At 40.3% G+C, this 16,015-nt stretch overlaps 1 protein-coding gene across 6 annotated transcripts; it reads right to left on the bottom strand.

Annotated features, from left to right (window-relative positions):
• Positions 1–446: 446 nt before the first annotated feature.
• On the bottom strand, positions 447–7,507 carry LOC125260433 (protein NLRC3-like). 6 transcript variants are annotated; one of them, XM_048178795.1, is made up of 5 exons: positions 7,283–7,506; positions 3,665–3,809; positions 3,436–3,549; positions 1,654–3,017; positions 447–1,614 (listed from the first exon to the last, which is right to left on the bottom strand). In XM_048178795.1, exons 2-5 carry the CDS (start codon positions 3,787–3,789, stop codon positions 1,136–1,138), a joined length of 2,082 nt encoding a protein of 693 aa, XP_048034752.1. In that variant the 5' UTR covers positions 3,790–3,809; positions 7,283–7,506; the 3' UTR covers positions 447–1,135. The 6 variants fall into 6 exon arrangements, with proteins under 6 accessions (XP_048034752.1, XP_048034754.1, XP_048034751.1 ...); XM_048178797.1 differs by having other exon boundaries at positions 447–3,017; positions 3,436–3,540; positions 3,764–3,794; positions 7,283–7,507; XM_048178794.1 differs by having other exon boundaries at positions 447–3,017; positions 3,665–3,794; positions 7,283–7,507.
• Positions 7,508–16,015: the final 8,508 nt, after the last annotated feature.

The following is a 16,015-nucleotide window of genomic DNA, read 5'->3' on the forward strand; positions in this document are numbered from 1 at the left end:
TTCACCAAGTTTTATGTAGAAAACCAGCAAATAACATAAACTATACATAAACATTAAAATAATAACATTAAAAATGATGGCCAGATTTTAAAGGAGTGTCTTGCAACATGTTATCTCTAAATCATTTTCAACCTCTAAATCATTTTTATAAAAGTCAAAAAAGATAAATTACTGACATTTACAATGCACATTATCCTTTATTATTAATAGTATGCGGTCCATGCAGCTTTACAGGGGGTATGGCTTATCTAAATGAGATGTAAATGAGCCCTATTGTCACTCCCAGCAGGTGAGAACAGGTGAGAACTGCACAAACTTTAAGAGGTGTTTTTCTGCCCTTAAAGGTATTTTGAGTGCCTACCTTCAAATGGCCACAACTTCTACAAATATTATCAGATTCCCAAGTGTTACACATTGTTGGAAAGCTTGGAGACTACACTTTCAGAATCTGACTAATTCATGTACGTGTGTGACCTGTTGAAATGTAAGTTAAATCTTTTATTTTGACATTAATGTAGTCACAATGCTGACAGAGTAAATATGTGTTAGAAAACTAGACCTTTATCACTCATAATATTCCCATTCACAGTAATCCACCTTCTCTATCGTTTCATTTATTTTATGGCATAATCACACCTCTTTAAATATATAATAATGTCAAACACTGGCTAGTGCTGTACAGTAAAAAGTAAGACACTTCAAGCACAGGCGTCACTGTAATAGTTCACTGTAACAGTCGTCAAATAGCTGAACATTAAGCATTTATGATGAATAATTACTGAAGATTAAATGTCATAATGATATATGATTATTGCTATTAATATTAGCAGTAATTTATGTCATTTTATCTTCATTCACAAATGAAAATGTTTCAATTCCAGCTTTACTGATCAATGGTGTCGACCGTCCCTTTGCGCCACCTAGTGGTGATTTCACCAACGAGTTTCACACGTGACTGGGTTGTGTTTACCCGCGGTGATAACAGGCATTTTAGTGACTATCTACTATATTAAAGAGGCGTGGCGTGACCCTTTAAGATCCTGTTATTGAGGAGAAAATCTCTCATTTAGGAACATTTATTTTAAAGGTGTCAGATTCATTATTAAATATGATACTTTAGTTAATGATTAAACACTCACTGAGCTTTTCTGCAGTTGATCACAGCTGGTATCAGTCTTCTTCTCCCCTCAGCTGATGTGTTGTATTTCATGAGGTTCAGCTCATCCAGCGGCTCCTCTGACATCTGAATCATGTAGGCGATTGCTGAGCAGTGAGACGGAGAGAGAAACTCCTCTGAGTGTTTGTCTGATTTCACAAACTCCTGAATCTGTCTGGACAGAGTCTGATCTTTGACTTCCAGCAGACAGAGGAACAGATTGATGGATCTTTCAGTAGAGAGATGATATCCATCTTTGATCGTCTCTTTAATGTACTGTGTGGTTCTCCTGATGCTCTCTGAGCTGTTCTCTGTGTGTGTCAGTAGATTCTGTAAGAGTATCTGATTGGACTCCAGTGAGACGCCCAGCAGGAACCGCAGGAACAGATCCAGCTGTCCATTCTGACTCTCAACTGCTTTATCTACTGCTGATGTTAGTAGATCATACAGAGAGTCTTTATCTACTGCTGATGTTTGTAGAGCATACAGAGAGTCTTCATCAGATCTGTAAAATCCGAATTCATCCAGTGGTTTCTTGTTCTTGATCACATGTGAATAAAACAGATAGAAAGCAGCTAGAAACTCCTGAAAGCTCAGATGAATGAAGCTGTAGACTTTCCTCTGATGAATCACAGATTCCTCCTTAAAGATCTCAGTGCAAATCCCAGAATACACCGAGGCGTCAGTGACGTCTATGCCGCTCTCTCTCAGGTCCTCCTCATAGAACATCACATTGCCCTTCATCAGCTGATTGAAAGCCACTTCAGCAAGTTTCACAATCACTTCTCTGTTGGACTTTAGGAGTTTTTTTCGTTTTCTCTTTTCATACTTCTGGTTCCTCATGTTGATCTGAATCAGCAGGAAGTGGATGTACATTTCAGTCAGAGTTTGAGGGATTTCTGCACTCAGATCTTCTTCCAGGAGCTTCTGAAGCACAGTGGATGAGATCCAGCAGAAGACGGGTATGTGGCACATGATGTGGAGGCTTCTTGCTCTTCTGATGTGTAAGATGATTCTGCTGGCTTGATGCTCGTCACTGATTCTCTTCCTGAAATATTCCTCCTTCTGAGGCTCATTGAATCCCTGAATTTCTGTCAGACGGTTGATGTATTTGGAGGGGATCTGATTGGCTGCTGCTGGTCTGGAGGTGATCCAGATGAGAGCTGAGGGAAGCAGCTCTCCTGTCATGAGGTTTGACATCAACCCACCCACTGATGAAGTCTCAGTCACATCAGAAACTTTCTGAGCATCTGAAAACCTCAATCTCATTCTGCTTTCATCCAGACCATCAAAGATGAACACAACTTTACACTCCTCATAAATCTTTGAGTCCAGATCTTGAAGTTCAGGATGAAAGTCCAGCAGAAGTCTGTGAAGACTGTACTGATGATCTCGGATCAAGTTCAGCTCTCGAAACGGAAGCACAAACATGAAATCTACAGCCTGATTGGCTTTTCCCTCGGCCCAGTCCAGAATGAACTTCTGCACAGAGACGGTTTTTCCGATTCCAGCGATGCCTTTAGTAAGAACAGTCTTGATCTGGTGTTTCTCCTCACATCCTGGTTCAGGTGAGGCTTTAAAGATGTCATTGCAGTCGATTGGAGTGTCTTCTGAGTGTTGTGTTCTGGCTGTAATCTCCATCTGGAAAACCTCATGTTGTTCATTCACTCCTTCACTCTCTCCCTCTATGATGTAGAGCTGTGTGTAGATCCTGTTTAGGAGGGTTTCATTCTCCTGGAGGTTCAGTCCCTCAAATAATCTCTCATACTTGTTCTTCATGCTGGTCTTGAGCTGGTCTTTGACTCTCTGGAGTTCATCATCTACTGCTTGAGGAGAATCCTGGTCTCCAGTCTGATCATCTCTGATTGGAAACAAAATACAAACATAAAAACATGTTCATCAATAAATCATGCAAGGAACAGCAACACATTTAAGAGAGAAGTGTCAGTTTAACAGACTCCTGTTATATTCCACATATTTACATTAAACTTTAACATATTTTCTGGAAATTAAGCCACATTTTCTATCATCTGAAATGTGCGAAGTTTTAGTCTCTTAGATTCCTGTCCTAGTTTTGTCTTCATTACTTGGACTTTAAAAGACACTTAATATTCAGAAATATTATTGATATGACGGCACTGAAACTATCAGATGAGAACAAAACATGAACTGAACTGAGCTGAATAATGACACTGTCTTCTGTAGAGCTGCTTTATAGCTGTAATAATAAAATATGACTTATGCACAGATTTAACATCTCACTAAATGGTGATAATCACCTGGGGTCAGAGGTCACTGGTCCATCACTGAATTTAACAGGAGGACCCATGGATTGATTGCTCTTCAGAGACACACAGCTGGGATCTGGAGATGAAGATCTCTTCCTGAAGATACTGAGATATAATAATAATTCATAAACATCTTTACACTGTAATTAACATAATATAATTAATTCAAATGCTGTTGTATAAGTCAGTCTATTGTCTCCAGTACAGGACAGTGTCTCACCTGGGGTCAGAGGTCACTGGTCCATCACTGAATTTAACAGGATAATCCATAGATTGATTGCTCTTCAGAGACACACAGCTGCGATCTGGAGATGAAGATCTCTTCCTCTTCTCAAAGTCTGACATCTTACCTGTATATGAAAACACTGGGAACATTACATTAATATTACATTTCTGCATTTAGCAGATGCTTTAATCACAAGTAATTTACAATGTGTTGATTTCAGCACATATCCCAGTGAACAACATGTGCTCTAAGAATGTCTTGATACTAATTTATGAAAACATTATTTCTAAATATTCTTTGAACGATCAAAATGTGTCTTAGTTAGGTGAACACTAAAAGAATATTTAATTTGATCATTCTGTAAACATTAACCCCCGGTTTCACAGACAAGGCTTAAACTAGTCCTAGACTAAAATGCATGTTTGAGGTTTTTTAGTGGAAAGCACCTTGCACTGACATTTCTTAAATTATGTCAGTGTCATTGTTTTGTCTCAAGATGCACACCAGTAATGTTTTTTCCTAAGGCACATTTATAAAAGCTACTTAAATGTCCTAATTGAACTAAGGCCTAAATCTGGCTTAGGCTAAGCCCTGTCTGCGAAACCGGGCCTAAGGGAACGTTACTTTTGAATGTTTTCTGAATGTCCTGATAAAGTAGAAGTTAAAAAGAGACATGCATCTAATATTTGACACTAATAGATAACTTTCATTATATCACCATCTAACAGATAACAAACGATCTATTAAAGTTACTGGAAAGACGTTTGTTCATGAGTTTGAGATTAGTCTTGTTATTTGGGATGTTCTCTGTGAACATCAAAGATCATATGAACACAACAAAGAACTGAATCATTAAATGAATTAAACTAGAGCTGGGTGACATATATTTCATATCAGTGGATATTGATAATCATCAGGATAAATCGTCCCCTTGGAATTATAAGGTTCTATCTGCATTTTTTTTTTTCTGCAAATTTTTTGCATTCCATTGGACTTTGTAGATATAACCTTTTTGTTTTCTAAATAAAAAGTCCCCAAATGTACTCAACATTACCAAAAACATCACATAATGTAAATAATTTGTCACAGAATAAGAATATGTGAATAACTGAATTTTGACAAAAATGTCAGATAGAACCTTATAATTCCAAGGGGACGAAATGTGAAATCTTTATTTCTTTCAAATAAAGGCAGATTTCTCATCCTGAGGTAAAGTAGAAACCAGAACATGACAAACACTTGCAAACAGGTGAACATTTCACACATCTGAGGTACAATATTTAGAACATTTAGAACAATAAAAAAAAATACATCAAAATATGCAGGAGTAAACTTTAGTAAAATCCTTTTTCAGTCTTTTTTCCCCTGCTTCATTCCCTATTGTTAGGTCCAGTGGACATATTTGTAATGTGTGATATTGGGGAGAGTTTTTAGTATTTGTTGAGCATGTCGTGTTGTGTGTGAGCTAATCTCTGTCTCTCTCTCTGTCTCTGTCCCTGTCCAAATACCCACACTTGCGGTCTTTGCACTTGACCACTTGTCTACTAACATGTCATATTTCCTGTATTTGGCTCAAGCATTCAAGTGGGCGTGAAGACTGCAAGTGTGTGCAGAACTTTTGATTACCTGATGGGACACACTTACACTCTTGCAAAAAAATGCAAGTGTTTAAAATATACTTCTAAACGTCTGTTCAGTGGTCGCTATGTAACTAACAGAAGACACAATATTAAAATTGTGGTACTTCTTTGAGTGATAAACAGCAGTTGCAAATGTTGTACAAAATACACACAGCCCACTCATCTTTGCATCAATACATTGTGCAACATTTTATATTTTACTACCAAATTATATGTATTATATAATTAATTTAGCATACAGTCGAATGTTTTCCTTGAAATCTCGCAATTTCGGGGCATGTGAGTTTCCGAACATAATGCATGATGGGACACGCTTAGCCTCGAATAGCGCTCAGAAGCGGTATTAAAGATAGTGTGGGTTTAGTGTGCATTAAGGGCACTTGGGCATTTTTAAGACATGGGACAGTCTTGTGCACTTACTTCCTGTCACGTGCACACGCTCTCAATTGGCCAAGACCGCAAGTGTGGGTATTTGGACAAGGAATCTGTCTCTGTCTCCTTTGCAGATTGCTATTCCACCTGATGCTGAGTGCATGTTGCAGATCCCAAACACTATAACACAGTGCTGGGGCCCACTTCAGTAAAGAGGTTCAACCAACTCTGAATTAAAACTTAAAACTCTGAGTTAAAACTCTGAACTCTGAGTTGACTTAAAAGGAAGAATAGCGAGCACGGCAGAAGGCGACCTTCTGCAAGATTCGACCCCAGTCAGTCGCATCACAAGTTAATTCTCCGCTTCTGACAAACTACTGCCTACACCACCGCAGCCATAAGAATGTGTGTTAATTTTAACCTGATCTGACATTGGTGAGCAGAGCTACTGTAAATTTGCTCTTAGTAATAGACACTCCGAATAATCTTGATTTCTGTTTGCATTAAGATTATTTTTATTACCACACTGGCAGATATTGATAATTTTACTTAAGTAAACTGCACTTAATTTAGATCCCCAGGAAACAAGACTAAATATCTTATTTCATTTTCTTATATGCAAAATCCATCTATTAAACTATCCAACTATTTAAACATCACTTGCACTTTAAAAAGGGGGAGGAGACCGAAGGAAACTCTGGGTTTACCAAAGAAAACCTGCTCCCGAACAGGTTAGGTTCACAGAGTAAGTTACCATGGTAACTGACTGCTCCCGAACAGGGTTAGGTTCACAGAGCAAGTTACCATGGTAACTGACTCTGAGTATAAGTTACCTCTCTTTCAGAAACAGGCTTGACTTAACCTGCTTTCTCGGGTTTGACATACCTCCCATTCTGAAACAGAAAACCCAGAGTTTCCCTCAATTCAGGATTAACATACTCAGAGTTTTCACTTAACCTCCTTTCTGAAACGGGCCTCTGGAGTGCTGACGAAATGCACTTCTTTTCCCTGATCTGGAACTGTTATCCTGTAATTTCTTTGTGGAGCTCTGTATTTTTGTAGAACTAAATGCAGTCTTGCTCTGCTCTCAACTTTTTGGATGAGTTGCGTAACCACTTGCTGTGAGAGAGTGTGTGAACTATTTTTGAATTATTAAAGTTATTTTTGCTTAGTTTGAGGCTTTTCTGGATCAGGGGATTTAAATGACTGTCAGTCATTTTCAATTTATTTATTATTTTTATTTCATTTACAATAATTGTTACTTCCTCCTAGACAAACTGGGAGGTTCGTAGCACCTATATAACATCATAATTACAGACACCCAGATCTAACATTTTCTTCTGCTCTGATTTCACAGAGGTTACATCATCTAAATACAGCTTCAGTGGAAATATCTTTACGGTTTTGATATAATCTGGATAAAGATTAGAAAAGTGAAGTAATGACGGGAATGTACCTTCATTTCCGGCGTCATCCATTCATGGGCGTTAGTGTTTGTTGTTGTCAGTGAACAAGAGTGTGTCACGATCATATAAACACACAGAACAACATCATACAACAACATGACACGATATTAAATAAAGCTGATAACTGAACTTACCGTCAAACTCACTGATGTTCGTTCAGCACCGACACTTCAAGCTCGAATCAAAACGAAACAGAAACAAACATCTCTCAGTGAGACTTGTACAGGTGTGCTGAAATATCCGCTGTCTGAGAGAGATTACTCCTTCATCCCGTCAAAGCGCTCACTCCGGAGGGTAAACCCGTTGAAGACTGGATTAGGGCGTAGGGATGAGCTCTTCCGTGAAAACGATGATGTCATGCTCATGCGCTCAGTGCTTTTCATATATCACAACTGTGCAGTGTTTATTTGAGGTTTCAGACATTTAAATAGACATTACAATGAAGTAAAAAAGAGACATTTTACAAAAAGAGAGACTTTATAGTTTTTAAATTCAGATTCATACACTGATGCCTTAAGCTGCACAGCTATATCCTTTCAATTAGCCTATCTTAAGTGTTTTATATCAGATACACTTTGTGTGCGAAACATTGTTTTTCAAACAGGGAAAACAGCATTACATTAAAAACGATGAAAGATCAGCGAAGCGGTCGATGACTCTTCAACCCTTCACCCATTCAGGCTCCATAATGTGTGTCTCCTCCACTAAGCCCTTTCACCCTTCTGCTTCAGTCACTCTCTTCACACACTTGAACATTGACTGCTCTCAATACAAGAACCAGACATGCAGAAACCCACAGAATCCACCAATTCAATGAAGGAACATACATTTCCCAGTTCATTGTGTGTATACTGTGTGTATTGAAAGTGATATTATTCTGTGGCCAGGGAAAATACCCTTTCTGAAGAGCTGATAGACGATCAATACTGAGTGTTCACTGGCCGAACAGATTCATTGATTGTAATATTAATTGAGATACATCAAGATAATTTGATTAAGGCGAGACACCCCAGGTGAATAGGGTAAAAAAATTAACTAATAGATATCACCATACTACCCCAGGTGATTGATTACATTAAAAATTGCAAACATTTTTTGTATTACAAGTTTTCTAAAATGTAATGTTTAAATATGCAAATGAGGCATTATCTAATTAAATATGCGCTAATTTGCATACATTTCTAGAACAAAAATCTGAATATTGGATGAAGTCAGGTTCAAAGTTCTCATTTAATTTTTTGGACATATTAAATTCAAAGTTTTTTACAGAGGGAATTTTGGATATCTCTTTTTATCACTCCATAAATCAGAAAATACTATCAACAGCCAGAAGGAAAAAAATATTTTCACCATTTTTTTAGGAATAAAATGTATAAAATCAGGCAAATTATATATCAACAAATCCCTCTGTAAAACTCTGTTATACCTTCAGAATATAGATAGGAATAAAACTGTAAAGTTTGGTGTAAATAAGTTCTGCTGAAGTGGAGATTTCTGACTCAGAGCAGGAGAAAAAACTCATTTAGAGAAAACGGCCTTTAAAGATATTTACTGTAATTGAAATCTATAGACGCAAATAGATAAAGTGCTATAAAACATACACTTAAAAGTGTATTTTGGATGTTTTCTTTCCACCAGTCTGAAAAAACACTTTATGAAAAGCCAAAAAGTGCAAAATCTCAAAATTGACAGGTGCCTGAAAAAACAGTATTTTTGCCTGTAGTGTCTCCCCTTAACTGATCCAAATATTTATCATTAATTATAACGAGTTATGATTAATTATTCATATTTCCCCTTTTGAGGTAATTTGCTACAGAGAGTATAGAGGCCGATTTATATTTTGACAATATTTTAATGCAAAATAATAAGCTTTAAATGAATATGTAAAGCTTTGTTTTCTTTTAAGGTTGTTGCTGTATTTTATTAATTTTCCTATTATAAAGAACAAACATCTTGCAGAGTGATCACTGCAAACACAATATGTCAGCAACAAACACACTTTTCATCTAATATTAACGTCACTCAACAACACCAGAAATTTCTCTTTTTATTTAACAGTTTTGACACAGATTATAACATTCACATAAATCATAAAATATAAAATAAATATAGCATTATTGATTTTAATTGCACAAAATTGTCTGAATTTCTCTTAAACAGTATGAAACAAACATTCAAACAGGTGACTGAATGAATATGAGTGGTTTTATTCAATAATTCACGAGTTCGTTTCCTCATAAAATCTTTAAGCTAATAAGGTTAAGCGTATTTGACTTGCTGTCCGCTGTGGAGGGGCTCGAGAAAGCAGCTTCAACTCGAGCTTGGATATACCCCCCAGGGACTACTAGTGCCTGGAAGAGGAGTACGATAGATGAGATGCCTAAATTATGTGGTGGAGTTGGGGAGGTGGAGGGATATCGAAACAACTGATGCCAGAGCAGGGTGAGTAGCTGCTTATATGCTCTGGACGTAATTGAAAGATTATGGTTCCCTCCTCTTGAAATTATGTTTGAATTTCTCTAATTGAAAGATTAGATGGGTTCACTCCTCCCGAAATTACGTTGTGAACTTCACTAATAAGTCAGAAACCGACAGTAAAACTGAATATCATATAAAGCAGTGTGATGAGTGTTAAAGTAAATTCCAGCATGACAGTGTGTGTTTCAGATCCTCTGCTGTTGTGTGTCTGTCTGCAGGAATGATGGTTTCAGCAGCGCTGCAGTGTTGAAGACGTACAGATTGAAGGAGAACAGAAAGTTCCAGAAGAACCACAGCAGCACAAACAGAGACGAGTCCAGTATCTCTGCTAACACCTGCAGTCACACACACACACAACAATCATCCGTCACACAACAGCTCCAACTGTGCTAATGCTGTTTAAACTCATCAAACATGGAGAACATCTTTCTTTTCTTCTCTGTGTGTTTGTACCTCATCTCTCCAGAAGAAACACACATCGTGCACACCTTCAAATGATGGACATTTGACATTATCCGACACTTTTGTCAACAAACAATTGTCACAGGGATTGCTAAGGGGTTGTCAAGTTTTGTTAAAGGTGTAGTTCACCCCAAAACGACAGTTTTCTCTTTATTTATCCGTTTAATTTTCTCTTCATGGCGTTTTATGGCTGTCCTTCTTTAATAAAACACAAGCGAGGGAACGCTAAAGAATGACGTCATTACTGCCAGAAAGTCCCTCTCAACTTACATGGTCAGCAGTAACACTCTTCCCAACATCTCCTTGTGTTCTTCTTCAATGGAAGTCTCCATTCATTTCCATAGATCATTATTATCATTGACCATCCAGGATGACCATCTGCATTAATGTTGACCTATGGTGTTACACTGAGAAAGAGAGTCATATATGGCATTATGATCCATTTCACTCACTTTCAGGACTAAAGGCCCACAGGAACTGCCATCCTGTTGGCATGAATGTGGAAACGTACATCACATGACCTTCTGTATCGTGACAGACTGTAATATTCATGATTTATGATTGTGGGGTGAAAACAAAGTAAGAATTGTACATATGACAATAAAACTCTTGAATGTATCAAATGAAACTGAATACTAAGAAACAGCTTCAGAAGATCTTATTTAAAATGTTGATTTCTCTCGTCACTTTCTGACACTTTTGTGTTTTTGTTGTGTCTCCACTAGAGGATCAGGAACAGAGCGCTCTTCTCTTGAGGAATCATCATCTGAATCATTAACATATTATGATAAATGATTACAACAAAACCTTAAACGCTAAACACTATTGAGCCCAACCACATGAAAATAAAAGAGAAGTGAAGCTGAAGCAGCATTTATCGGGGTTCAAGCACTTTAAGGCTTTTAAGCACATAAAGAGGTGTTATATTTTATTTAGCAAGCATGTTAACACTTAGATGATCGATGGAAAAGAGCATTCACAGCCAATACAGGCAGTTTACCAGAGGAAATATATGGTTTTAAAGGGTTTTTGATAGTTATAGCGCCACCTTTTGACCGATGTCTACCACTTTTTTGTGTGTCCTCAGAGTATGTCTATACATATGTGTGTCAAATCTGGTCAAATATCTGATTTCGTTTTGAAGTTATAGAGTTTATATATATGAAAGCATAAAAATGACCCATGAGTGACTTTGACTGGATTTTTTTCCATTTCCTTTCAAAATGTTGACATTTGAGTATTAGCATAGAGTTAATGAACTATGATTGTGTGTTTCCTACGCTGGTTTTGTTCTGATGAGACTAAGGGTTTTGAAGATATCTGCAAAAGTTTTTTAAGTGCTAAATCACAACATTATAGAAACTATAAGCCCAAACCTAGCATGTTTGGTATGGTTGGACTCAAGGATTCAGAAGTCTAAGGACGTGACACCTGTAAAATAAGTCCGTTAACCTCCGAGTTATAAGCATGTGAAAACTGAATTCTGGCTTGAATCTTCTTAGGCTACTTCAGGGCATTTTGTCTCGGACTCATAATGAGTTTTGTTTCCATCAGCCTCCTTTATCCTTGTCTAACAGCTGATCAGATTTCATTGGCTAATGGAGGCTGTTTCTCAAGATATGTCAATGTCCTCCTACACTTTCATGGAGCCAAAAACTGCATGCTGAGTTTGAAGTTGATCAGACTAACAGTTGTACAGTTATAGCTGTTATCTCGGGGTTTTTCTGTGTTATATTGACACCTAGTTGCCAATCGGTGAGATTTTTACTGTGATCAATGATTGAGCCTGAAGACATGTGATCCGAGTTTGGTGAAAATCTCTTATTCTGTTCACGAGTTATAGCCATTTAAGTTAAAGCTCTCAATGTTTTGGTGTCCAGTAGTGACTGTGAATAAAAATTTATAGTTTTCTTCAATAACTTTATTATATTCAGAGTGCTGAAAATCTTTCTGGTTTGGTTCAGATCGGGCGAAAAACCTCGTACTAAAAATAGAGTTAAAGATCGTTAAAAAAGAAATGGCCAACGAGTGGCAGAAGCATTTGCTAATCAAAAACTATAAAATTAAGATTAAATATCCAATTCATATTCTAATTTTCCTTCAATGTTTTACAAAAAACAGGATTATTGTCATTTTTATTTCTATAGAGGTTTTTACAATCCAGATTGTTTGAAAGCAGCTTCACAGTGATAACAGGAACATTAATGGATAGAGATTCACTTCTCGAGTCTTTCACAGTCTGACTTTATTTCTTTCATTGAAAACGTACTCGGTTACTAATGTAACCTCGGTTCCCTGAGATACGGAACGAGTACTGTGTATGGGGAAAAGTCTCCCTTTTTCCCCGTCACTAAAGCTTTTCAAGTTTTCAATAACGCAGTGTAACTGCACCGTCATTGGTTCACTCATAGACAAGTTGTTGAACCAATGGCGGCGCGGCATAGCTGCCCGTCCTATGGCGAGAAAGCGCACAAACGTTTAGGGCTATATAAGCAGGCGTTTCGCCATAGGATTTCAGTGCCAATCGACTAAAGCGACGACTCTGAAGCCGCAGCCTCGTGGCATGGCAAGTAACGCAGTACTCGTTCCGTATCTGTCGTGTCTTTTCTTCTTAGTAAGCAATAATGACTACTGACGACTTGAAATAAAATAAACAAACTGTTTTACTGAAGTTTTTGAACCGGATAACACAGATGCAGCGCACACACATTGAATCAATCACATGTTCTTTTTCTGCACGCTCTCACTTGCTCATTATGCATTATGGGTAGACTTTTCTTAAAGCTGAACAACCCAATATATGACAATTTAAACTTTATCTGTTATTATCAATGACAATTAATTAAACATTCTGTAATTGCTATTATTACTCTAAATTAATTCACAACAGTATCTCAGGGAACCGAGGTTACGTTAGTAACCGAGTACGTTCCCTTTCGATACTTCACTCATACTGCGTATGGGGAACGAATTCAACCGCGCCGTGCCGCGGCAGGGAACGACATAACTTGTTTTGAACGCCGGGAGGGGACCAAGAAAACAAGCAAGAAGGCAAAGCCGCCGTATCCCTTGTTACACTACAAAGGAACTCGCAAGAGGACGCCCAATCACACTGAAAGAACCCGAGCTTGCAAGGTCGGGACATCAAGATGGTAGAACCTGACAAAAGTGGACGGCGAAGACCAGCCGGCCGCCTCACAGATGACTTTCATGGAAACTCCGTTGGACCAAGCCCATGAGGAAGCCATTCCCCTAGTGGAATGGGCTCTAACTCCTATGGGGCATTCAGCACCCAGAGAGGAGTAACACAGGTTAATGGCGTCGACTATCCAACGTGAGAGACGCTGTTGTGAGACCGGAGACCCTCTGGTGCGGCCACCAAAACAAACAAAGAGCTGATCTGACTGCCTGAAAGGCTGTGATCGCTCCACATAGGTCCTCAATGCCCTGACAGGGCAGAGTAACTCTAGCTCTCGTTCATCCGTAGAGGGAGGAAGAGCAGAAAGCGAGATGACCTGCGCTCTAAACGGGGTTGAGAGCACCTTGGGAACGTAGCCATGCCTGGGTTTCAGAACGACCTTAGAATCATTAGGTCCGAATTCGAGGCATGCAGGGCTCACAGAGAGGGCCTGCAAATCGCCAACACGCTTGACCGTTGCTAGTGCAAGTAGCAGAGCTGTTTTTAGCGTCAGGGGCCTGAGGTCAGCTGAACGCAGCGGCTCAAAGGGGTTACCTTTTAGGGCCCTGAGGACCAGAGAAAGGTCCCAGGTGGGAACGGTAAGGGGACGAGGTGGATTTAATCGCCTAGAACCCCTTAAAAAACGGACCACAAGGCCGTTTCGACCCACTGATTGGCCAGCAATAGGAGCATGGAACGCTGCAATGGCTGCTACGTAAACTTTAAGCTTTGAGGGGGTGCGCCCCATATCCAAACGCTCTTGGAGGAAAGACAGAATGAAGGATACGTCACTCTCCACAGGGTCTATGTTGCGTGAGGAACACCAATCAACAAAGACCGATCATTTTTGGGCGTAGAGGCGTCTCGTGGACGGGGCTCTCGCCTGAGAAATGGTATTTAGAACGTCCCCGGGGAGGTTAGCCGGCTCCCATCGAGGGACCAGAGGTGTAGAGCCCAGAGCTCTGGCTGTGGGTGTCAGGTTTGGTGGTGGTGAAAGGAGCGAGGACTCAATTGCAGGAAGAGGGCTCTTTTATTAATGATAAAAAATAAAACAAGACACAACAAAAACAACCCCGAGGGGGAAAACAGACTAGAACTTAAACTTGACTCTACTGGACTGACTTGACTTGGACTAGACTAGACTAGACTTGACACACAAGGAATAATATGACGGCAGAAAATACAACAACGAACCAGCACAGGACTGCAAACACAAGGAGAATAAATAGGAGAGCAAACAAGGCAGGTAACGAGGGAGGACAGGTGGGGCAAATCAACCAATAATGAGGTAACAAGGTGGGTGGGGTCAAGACAATCGACATGAGAGCACATGGCACAAAGAAACACATGACAAGCCATGTGCTCACACCAAACAAAACAAAGACACAAGCACATGGCCAATGAAGACAAATCACAAGCCATGTGCTTACACAAGACGAGACATGAACACGTGACTATGAAAACTCATAAGCCACGTGTTCACACAAAACAAGCCAACATGAGAGCACGCACCCCGTGAATGTCCGAATCCCGACACGAAACCGAAACCAAACTAGACACGAGTGCCGGGATCCGAACGCCACGCTCCCAACATGAAACAAGGCACGCAGACAAGAGAACGCAGACCCCGAGAACACTCGAGACCGTACGCTCACACAAAAACACGACAAGAACGGGAGTGTCAGAGCTCTGTCACAAAACCAAGAAATAAACTAGACCGAAGTGACAGAACCCTGACAGTGGGTGCCAGATCGTCCTGTTTGCCTGAGAGAGGAGATCCCGTCTCAGGGGAATCGGCCAAGGGGCTCTCGTGGAGAGCTTGAACAGCTCCGAGGACCAAACTTGGCTCCTCCAGAGCGGGGCCACCAGAAGGACTCTGTGTTGGTCTTCTCTGATGCGCCTGATGACTTGGGGGATCAGTGCGATCGGAGGAAAAGCATAAAGGAGCGTGCTGGGCCATGCGTGAGCCAGAGCATCGACTTCCTTCGAGAAAAATGTTGGGCAGTGAGAGTTATCTTCTGAGGCGAAGAGGTCTACCTCTGCTTTCCTGAAGAACTCCCAAATCGTGAGAACCGTCTGGGGGTGGAGCATCCACTCGTCTGAGGGGATGTTGCTCCACGACAACATGTCGGCGCCCAGATTGGTCTTGCCAGGAATATGAGTCGCTCTGAGCGACTGAAGTCTCGGCAGAGCCCATACCAGAAGGCATTTCGCCAGAGCGCATAAGCGGCTGGACGAAAGACTGCCCTGGTGGTTTATGTACGACACCACTGTCATGCTGTCTGATTGGACTAAGACATGGCGTCCTGTCAAGTGAGCCTGAAAAGATTGAAGGGCTTTCATCACTGCTAGCATCTCTAGACAGTTGATATGTAGATGGCTTTCCTCGTGACTCCACGAGCCGAAGGCCGGTCTGCCCTCGCACACAGCGCCCCAACCCGAGTTGGAGGCGTCTGTTGAGAGCACCGTCCTTCGTGAGACCGCCTGCAGGGGTACTCCAAGACTGAACCAGGCAGGGTTCAACCAAGGTTTCAGGGCTAGAAGACAGGCCCAATTGACCTTGAGACATAGGCGGCTGTGCCGCCAGGCGTTTGGAGGAACCCGGAACTTCAACCAGTACTGAAGAGGCTGCATCCGAAGAAGGCCGAGCTGCAGCACCGGGGAGGTGGAAGCCATCAACCCTAGCAACCTCTGGAAAAGCTTCAATGGGAACCCGGATTCCCATTTGTCTCAGAGGGGAAAGCGCCGC

This window comes from Megalobrama amblycephala, linkage group LG24 (assembly GCF_018812025.1).
Source record: "Megalobrama amblycephala isolate DHTTF-2021 linkage group LG24, ASM1881202v1, whole genome shotgun sequence".
Taxonomy (NCBI): domain Eukaryota; kingdom Metazoa; phylum Chordata; class Actinopteri; order Cypriniformes; family Xenocyprididae; genus Megalobrama; species Megalobrama amblycephala.